This window comes from Loa loa (assembly GCF_000183805.2).
Source record: "Loa loa unplaced genomic scaffold supercont3.83, whole genome shotgun sequence".
Taxonomy (NCBI): domain Eukaryota; kingdom Metazoa; phylum Nematoda; class Chromadorea; order Rhabditida; family Onchocercidae; genus Loa; species Loa loa.
This window is the reverse complement of record NW_018108263.1, coordinates 56,587-66,105: the sequence shown is the minus strand read 5'-3', so window position 1 is coordinate 66,105 and position 9,519 is coordinate 56,587. Positions and strand designations below refer to the sequence as shown.

General features: G+C 33.2%; 2 protein-coding genes across 2 annotated transcripts in view; one reads left to right on the top strand and one right to left on the bottom strand.

The window, feature by feature from the left end:
- Positions 1–3,426, bottom strand: part of LOAG_17497 (WD-repeat protein mip1) — a gene marked incomplete at its 3' end in the record, with an annotated part of 10,486 nt that extends 7,060 nt beyond the window's left edge. Inside the window, exons 1-10 of the mRNA XM_020450159.1 lie at positions 3,342–3,426; positions 2,932–3,144; positions 2,580–2,745; positions 2,401–2,488; positions 1,978–2,141; positions 1,765–1,905; positions 1,511–1,666; positions 977–1,220; positions 541–710; positions 169–386 (exon numbers count right to left, since the gene is read on the bottom strand). Coding sequence (XP_020306206.1) covers positions 169–386; positions 541–710; positions 977–1,220; positions 1,511–1,666; positions 1,765–1,905; positions 1,978–2,141; positions 2,401–2,488; positions 2,580–2,745; positions 2,932–3,122 — 1,538 coding nt within the window. The 5' untranslated portion in view covers positions 3,123–3,144; positions 3,342–3,426. The remainder of the gene's footprint in view (positions 1–168; positions 387–540; positions 711–976; positions 1,221–1,510; positions 1,667–1,764; positions 1,906–1,977; positions 2,142–2,400; positions 2,489–2,579; positions 2,746–2,931; positions 3,145–3,341) is intronic.
- Positions 3,427–5,869: 2,443 nt separating this feature from the next.
- Positions 5,870–8,901, top strand: LOAG_03501 (tubulin alpha chain; the record flags this gene model as incomplete). The annotated part of the gene is made up of 8 exons (XM_003139038.2): positions 5,870–5,887; positions 6,339–6,567; positions 6,739–6,912; positions 7,136–7,434; positions 7,571–7,783; positions 7,968–8,111; positions 8,264–8,509; positions 8,751–8,901. The coding sequence occupies 8 exons, from the start codon at positions 5,870–5,872 to the stop codon at positions 8,796–8,798; spliced, it is 1,371 nt and encodes a 456-aa protein (XP_003139086.1). The 3' UTR covers positions 8,799–8,901.
- Between the last annotated feature and the right edge of the window lie 618 nt (positions 8,902–9,519).

Here is a 9,519-nt window from a genome sequence, read left to right as displayed (position 1 = left end):
TATATATATATATATATATATGCATATATACATATACATATATTATGCATATACATATACACGTATATATACACATACATGTGTATATATATGTATATATCAGAATTAATTTTCTTAATGATTACCAAAGGTTAATACTTTTCAAATTTTGCTTTTCGCAAAACTCACCCTCGTTCCTTATCCTTAATGAGATCCACTTGACAACTTGTTTCTACAGCAAGAATTTTTGCCCAAATGAACGCTAACCACGGTCGCAGTTCTTTTGTTGCACTTTGAAGCAACTTCAGAACATATGGAAATACACCGACAGAGAGGGCATGGCCTACGGCCCATGAACCCAAATCTAGAAAGCGGGCCAAAAGCTCCAGCGCTTTCACTCGATGTACCTCAAAATGTACCTCAAAACAATGATTACAATCATTTTTTTGTCAAATTTCATGCTGAAGTTTCAAAAAAAAAATTTCAGACTTAGTATAAGATGACTAAAACGCAAATAATAAAAAAATGCATTACTGCTTTATAACAATCTTCAACCAGTACCTGACTCAAAAGTACTTGCAAAACAACTGGAAGCTGTTGTGGGGGAGTCCTCCGTTCGCCACCATATTTAAGCCAAACTTCGAATGCTTGCAACTGTTCAATGAAAAACCAATTATGGGTGTAATCTGTTTCATCCACTGGTGCAAGGTGGGAAGTCACATCAATAAGCACTACAAAATAATGTTGAATTATTGAAATGTTCTCCAAAAGCTGGGTAAATGCTGGCTGCAAAAGATAGAATAACATAGGAAGCATAGTTCGCTGTGGGAGTTTATTAGTGACTAGTGACAACATAATTACAGATCGCATTGGTTTCTTTAAAGTGCCACGGAAAGGTTCACAATAACATGATTATATTGCTGAACTGCGATTTAAACTTCTATAGTGTCTATTAGTATTATTAACTTATGAAAAATTAATAACAATACAAACATACATTCGTGACGAACGGATGAACGTGAAAAATATATTTCTTTCCCAATAGACCAAAGTTTTTGTTTTGGTGTCGTTAAGCTCTCCATTTGACTCAAGCACAAATCGATGGTATAGTCCCAAGCATCCCAAAGAGGATGACTGTGAACAGATGGTAAAGAAGGATGAGAGATGACGTGACACTGATTTTCGCGCATTACTCGGTTAGCCAATACAAAACTTCGGAATACCGATGCAAGCAGCAAATCCTATAAAATAATGCAAAAAGTCCTACATTTTCGGAGATAATTTACAATGATTTTCATTGCACTATGCCACCACAATACTGTATTAAAAGCATAAATAGAAATTGGCGAATTTCATGGACAAATTCATAATGCATTATAAAAAAAGTAATTTTGGTAAAAATGTGGTATGATGGAAAGCTAAGAAAAATAATGTGGAATTACACCATCGTTAACCAAGAGGATTGTAAACAACGACTTCCTGAAAAGCTGAATCAAGAGACTCCGCTAAAAGAAAAAAGCCCAGAGCGTACCAATCGGAACAATTTCTGAAACAGTTCTTTTGGAAGCGAACTCCATGCAATCGTGTCGGTAATGGCTGTGAATATCCAGTTCAACTCGCCAAGCATGGTTCGACGATCACTTAGCTGACCAGGGATTTTATCAACTATAGTTACCGGAAATCGATCCTGAAGCATTGAAACATTACCAAATACATTAAAGGCAATATAAAGCTTATCCAAACAATGTCAATGAAACATGACTTCAGCGGATAAAGAATACACACCTCCAGATGATTTTTCAAGATATACCACAGGACTGAAGTTTGGATTGGGGTTAAAATACAAGACGTGAAAAGATCAGCCGGAAGTCTTGAATCCATTGGAAGTAATTCGTGGTCTCCGCATGCACCAATGTGAATACATTCCTACAATTTAAAACAGGATCACGTTATAAAACCACATTTCCCAATCGACAAACAACTTGAATGAGAACTTACTTTAAAGTTTGGCTTCTTCCGGAATCCAAAAGCAGCTGCCTTTTCCTCAAGACTCATTTCAGCTTGAATGATAGGTAACGGTGGTGGACGCGTTTCCATATGTTCATCGAGTTGCTTAACCCATTCTTTTTCATGATCTTCAGCAAAGCGGAAGAAGGACTTCACTAAAATACAATGATTAATTGAAAAAATATAACCCTACCACTCAGTTTCACTCCCAGAATACAAATAAAGTCACAGATATACTAAGTCAAAAAATCAAGTGATAGGAATCAAGAAACCAGAAAAGCATCAATTACATCCAACATGTTATTGAAGAATTCTCTCTCTGTGCATTAGTGTTGAATCCTATCAAGTTTTTCTAAAAAATGACTCACCCAATCAATCCACTGAAATCTGTCAGAAAAAAGTCTAAGAACTTACCAACAAGACCAGCGCAATGGCAATCCCAGACGTACACGGCCGGATGACCCATCCACGACTGCAAGTCAAAAATCGAAAGCGGGATGTACTAAAACTTATTTCTTATATTGGCGATTAATTTATTGAACAGATTGAGAAAATACATGACGTTTATTATATATTTCAAATATTTCCGAAACCTGAGTGAAATTTTTGTTGAAAACCCATATTTCACCATTTTCAGTCGGTCTTGGGACACCATGTCCATTGTAATGGAATAGAATGCGTTCTTCTTTGGCGTTGCGTCGTAAACTTTGACATAAACGTCGAACATCATCCACTGTTGGATCATTGGCTGTTTTATACCTGTAAAAAGGAAAACTAAAACAGAAGTAGAACCAAAATTTTGTCCAAAAATAGTATCAAGCATTTTATCAATTAGTTACATATCTTTACAAAAAGTTATGTATTCTTCACAATTCTTACGAAGTCACCGTTGTACAAAACATACAACGCCTAGAAACAGCAAATAACCTACTGCCGCCAAGTTACCTTGCACGCGGCTGCCAACGTTCGTAACTTTTCTGCAGCGCATTAGCGATTTTAACGACAGCTTTTTGGGGGTTCATTCCCAGTGGATCAATCCAGCATTCCTTTCGCGCACATGGATTTGGCCTATGAACATCTGGTGGGTCAACACCAATGTTCAGGCACAGCACAAGGGCTACCGATACTGTTCTCATGCGTTCTTTTGAATATTTCCGCCTGCAATACTTTTAGAGATGAAACGGCTGAAAATTCATGGAATCCATTTTCCTAGGTCCAACAAATATCATCTCTCGGTATGAATCTATATTTTCAGGCAACATGTCCCATTAAGCAGTGGAGATTCTGGTTACAAATATACGTGAAACAGTTGAAATTTTTTAAAAAATATATAAACATGTTAGTAAAAAACATGCCATAAATCTCTATCAACAATCTCCTCCTTAATCCCTATAATTCTCTTGATGTGTCGCAATTCTTGAAACCATGTTTGCAGTGGTGGATCGCTTCTCTGAAATAGTTAGCTAATATAAATTTTCTAGGCCAAAATAAGGTCTCACTTTCATACTTAACGGTCCTACCTCCTTTTTGTCATACTGTAACTTCTATATCAGTTTTCTAACATGTGCTTCTAGATATATGCTTTTGCACCATTATTCATAATACAACTCATATTACCACGAAGAAGTACAGAAACGCATTTGTCATTCGACGTTATCTACCACAAAGTGATTTATATGATCGAAGAATCCTACGATCATAAAATATGAAATCATATTAAATTATGTTTACCATATTTTTCAGTGTGATTTATCGAATTATACCTATTTTGGACTTCAAGAAAAGCAAATTTACCTCCTACCACTTAACGGTCCTAATCATTTTTATATTCTCTTCTACTCTAAACATACACACTTTCATTATCTGACTTTAATTTGTGGCTTGAAAGGAAAAAAGGAAAATGAAAATTTGCACATTAAACTTACAGCATCATCCATTGATTTAGTTGTAAGTGCTAAATGCGTCTTTCAGAAAATACTATGGAGAAAGCATTGAAGTTTATCGCACATAATCTGTAAATTGCTCTAATTAATATATTCCATAAATTATGCAATTAAACAAAAAACAGCAAATTTTTTTTTGTAACAAGAAAGCGTAAATAACTTCAAAAAAAAGTCACTCTCAGTCATTGCCCATACTATTTTCAATCTCCTTTTCTTCCTGATACACAAATCTTACTAATCTCTGCTGCTTGTCTGTTCTCTCAATGCAGCACTGTATTGCGCAAAATCTTATCAGTCTTTGCCACTCCTCAACCCAAATGTTACTTTCCTACGGTAACCATACATATTTTTGGCAGTGCAATATGGTACGAGAATCCTCATGTTACCTGCAACCTCTCGAAATGCGACATTCTTTTTTCCTTATTCTCACATTCTCTAATCATACTCGACTCTTTTCGCATACAGGTAAAGTGATGAAGCATTAGCAAAAATCGGAAGAAATTGGACAGAAAGAAAATGGTTGAAATATTACAGGATTCCATTGATTAACACATTTGGTGACATCCTTTGACCTGTAACTCTCAAAACAGGTCACGCCTTAACCTTTCCACCGACTTGCTACGGCACACGTCATACTGCTCACACGTTGCACCTCTATGCAACACACAATCCCATCGCTTTGTTCTTGAATTCAAATCATGAAAGAATGATCGCAACAATTCAAATTCATTTCATCTTTTGACGAAGGAAATACTGCAGGGAAAAATACTTCGCCGAAAGGTTAAGGGTCAAGTGAATTCAATGAAAAGTTGACACAACCGTGAATTAAATAAGAAATTGACATTCATTTCCCAATCAAAAAAATTTGATGTTATATTCGAATAAATCTAAGATTACTTTCTATGTGAAGTATAAGAACAAACTGATTCAAAATTGACGAATTTACTCAAAATTCAAAGTTATGGAAATTAATTTAAAGTAAAAGCAAAATATTACACTTATTTGTTACCAAAAATGTAACAATTTCTTCACAATAATGACGAATATTTCATCGACAATTTGTAAAATTACCGTACATTATCGTATGCTACCGTAAAATTACAATTTACATTAATATTTTACTCTTTTTCTTGCACATTCCTGAAACTAACGCCTCTTGCAAAGCGTGTTAACGTGCAGAATGCAGCAGTTACAAGATGGATAATGCAATGTGCGCTTTTAGCTTCATTTAAAAAATATGCAAATTTTTTGTGCGAATAATTTTCAATTTAATATTAGTGGCAAAGAATCGGTTCAATCATTCTTGTAACATATATTCTGCTGATCGGTTTGGTCTTCTTGCTTGGGTTCCTTTTGGATTTATTTGTTTATGACGTTTTCCATCGGTGTCAATTAATGCTTCCCTCATTTGTTCATGTCCCTAATTTTAATTAATTGCAGTGCTATCCCTAATTATGATTCTATTAAAATCTTTTACTTGTCCACATCCCTTTGATTATTTTAATGCACCATCTAATTAAGATCCTCTTAAAAGTAGCAATTAATTTACTCTGATCATTCAAATATTATTATTATTTTTTTTTTGCCTATGTAAAACATCTTCCTAAATGAATCTATAATGATGGTTTTGATAGAGAACTAATATGAAAGAAATGAATTACTTAAAGATCTATTTAAAGCATAGTAGTCTTTTTGAGGTTTTATTTGACATAATCATTTCTTCAAATAACATCTAATAATTTTTGATATTTGATATCACAAATCAAATCATCAATTGATAATAACGACACATTTTTATTTGCTCTTTTAATTGTTATTTGAGCAGTAAATTTTGCTAGACAAATAACAGCAAATTTAGCAATTTTACTTGCTATGATATTGTCTTAATAAGTATATCTAATGATATTTTTCCAGCGAGAATCAACAAGCCTATCAATAAAATGGATATTAAGAAGATGGTATGCTAGTTTTTTTTTTTTTTTTTTTTTTTGTTTAAATTTAACCTATTTGTTTAGGGACCAATTTCATTTTAAGTGGAATGTTTGGAAGAAACGAGGGACCAACTTCATTTTAAATGGGATATTAAATACAACTCACGAACAAATAAATCTCTTCATACGATTGGATTTTAACATTAACTGTTTAATAATTTGAACTACAAAGTTGTATTTATTACAGTATCCTTAAATAGCTATCTATTGTCATTTAATGTCATGAGAATTTGACGTGTTGACACAAATTTGCATATTTTTCACTTGTAATTTGCATTTTTTTTTCCTTTTTTTCCCTTTTTTTTTGGGTTGGAGACAGAGGATAAAAGAAAAAGATTAAATAATTTTAATACTTGTAAAAAATTTCATTCAATAATTTAAACATGAAAACAAAGGTCAAAATTTTATTGACCTTTAGCGTGAGGTTATTTCGGTGCATATTGGACAAGCTGGTGTACAAATTGGTAGTGCATGTTGGGAGCTATTTTGTTTGGAACATGGCATTCAACCAAATGGTCAACTGGGTTCGGAAACAGATGAATCAGTCAAGAGTAACACGGCATCACTTACGACATTCTTCTCTGAAACCGCTAGTGGACATTATGTTCCACGTGCTTTGCTTGCTGACTTGGAACCAACTGTTGTAGGTAATCAAAAAGCAAAAAAAAAAAGAAAACTTAATTTTAGTAATTAAGTATGGAAATTTGCATAAATAATCAGTTCATTTTTTTAATTATTAGAATAACTTAAAGTATAAATGATATTGATTAAGTATTAAGTATTGATTAAGTATAAATGAATTGGTTAAAATTTTTAAGATGTGGTTCGTACCGGAAAATACAAGGATTTATTCCATCCGCAACAAATGGTAACCGGTCGTGAGGATGCAGCAAATAATTATGCTCGTGGACATTATTCAATTGGGAAGGATATGATTGATTTGGTTATGGATCGTATCCGTCGTTTGGCCGAGAATTGTGGTGGTTTACAAGGTCAGGATTATTGATATGTTTTATCAGAAAAGAAACAAAAAAAAAAAAGGAAAAAACTTGTTGAGCAATTTTTTTTGCAGTTTTTTAGAAGTTTTCTAAGTACATTTTGTTAAGTTAAAACAAATAAAAAGATATAAAATAGTTTAAAGTGATAAGATAAAGGAATAGATGATAACAGGAAATGATTGAATAATTTATTTCTACTTTACAAAAATTTTGCCAGGATTTATGCTGTTTCATTCGTTTGGTGGTGGTACCGGTTCCGGTTTTACATCACTACTAATGGAACGTTTAACGATTGATTATGGGAAAAAAAGCAAGCTGGAATTTTCGATCTATCCAGCACCACAAGTTTCAACATCGGTTGTTGAACCGTATAATTCGGTTCTTACAACTCATGGTACTCTTGAGCATGTCGATTGCTCATTCATTGTGGATAATGAAGCAATTTATGATCTATGCCATCGTAATTTGAACGTTGATCGTCCATCCTATCCAAATCTGAATCGTCTTATCGCTCAGGTTTACTTACTTATAATATCAAATGATCTTTAATAGTTTATCATATCTTTAGTGAAAATATTGATTGGTAAAATTAATGCCTAATTTGTTCCAATTAATTCCAATAAATTTTCTTTTTTTCTTTTTTCTTTTCCAGGTTGTTTCATCAATCACGGCTTCATTGCGTTTTGATGGAGCGCTAAACGTCGATCTGATGGAGTTCCAGACTAACTTGGTACCGTATCCGCGTGTTCATTTCCCGCTGGTAACATATGCTCCTGTGGTTTCCATGGATAAAGCATGTCATGAATCTCTTTCGGTTATGGATATCACCAGAGATTGTTTTGACACTCCCAATCAAATGGTGAAAGTAAGTTACTATTCTACTTTTTTAGTTTTAGTTTTAAATTATTACTTCGCTTTTCTTTTTAGGTTGCAATTGATTTCTTAATTTTCAGATCATTTTGTTTGGAACTATTCAAATATTTCGATTTGAACAATTATCAATTTCTGATTTATCAATTTTTTGATCTAAAAATAAATTATTTTCATAGTGTGATCCATCGAAGGGTAAATACATGTCGGTTTGCCTTTTGTACCGCGGTAATGTCACACCGAATGATGTTAATGAAGCGATTAGTGCTGTCCGCCAGCGTCGACAGATCAATTTCGTGGGTTGGTGTCCAACTGGTTTCAAGGTGAATTGTTATTGTCTAAAAAAAAAAACAGTCCTAGAAATTACCAGAGTTATCATGAAATACTTGACTATTTGAAGCTAACATATTCATTTCATGATGTCACAAAGATTTTTTTTTTGAAAAAAAAATTTTAATAAAATTAAACTTTTCAGATTGGTGTTAACAATGAGCCACCTACAGTGGTACCGGATGGTGATCTTGCACCTGTACCGCGTGCACTTTGCATGCTAGCCAATACAACGGCTATTGCTGAGGCTTGGGCTCGTTTGGATATCAAATTCGATCTGATGTTCTCGAAACGTGCCTTTGTACATTGGTTTGTTGGTGAGGGTATGGAGGAAGGTGAATTTAGCGAGGCACGTGAAGACTTGGCCGTTCTTGAAAAGGACTACGAAGAGGTAAGTTATATCTGTACTAGTTATATCTGATTTCTAAAACTAAAATCATTCATTTTAAATTTAATTTTTTGATTTTCAAATTTTTAAATTAATTTCTTCCTCTGAATTAATTTATATCGGAATTTAGTCAGAATTTTTTTGATTGTAAGCCATTATTCGAATGCATGAAATTACAAATGGTAAAAATACGGTGAAGTTAGAAGTTTGTGATAAATGATTCGTCTTAAAAGTGTGATTTCAGGTTGCTATGGATGAGATTGAGGAGCCGTATTATGATTATGGTTACTGAAGTGGTACCGTAAAAAGTGATTAAATTTTTATTCGTTCTAGCTTTTCTCTGTATTTTTAGGCATAACCATAATCATCCCTATTCTTCTTCCATATCTCACAACAATAAAAAAATTTTCTTTTCCTTTTTTGCATAACACAGAAATGATAGAATTATGAAATTGGAATGAGTGATACCAAATGATATCAAATAATCAGTTATCTAAAACAAGAAAAAAAACATATTAATGGCATATGATATGTGTTGAATAATGTTGATTATTACGCAAAGTTGTAATTTTCTAAGCTCTATTAAGGATTCAGAAAGAAAAGAAAAATTGAACATCATTTCTAATTAAATGTAATTTAATTAGGATTTTAATTTCGATTTGAAAAGGAAGGGTATGGAATGGTGAAATGGGATGAAAGAAATTGGAAAATATTTATATAGCAATATTTATAAAACAAATCATACGTGCATGGACAAATGGATTATGATCATTAATTTTATTAATTATCATTTTCCTCATCACTCAGTTCAATAGCACACACATATCTATCAATGCATTTCACAGTTCTTGCCTATACTATTTCAAATCTGAAACACCAATGAAGATACCAGTGAAGTCTCGATGGATACCAGTAAAGCGTTGAAAGATATTAGTGACGTGTCGAAAGATATCTATGAAGTGTCGAAATGATACCTATGAAATGCCGAAAGATACCAGTGAAATGTCGAAAAA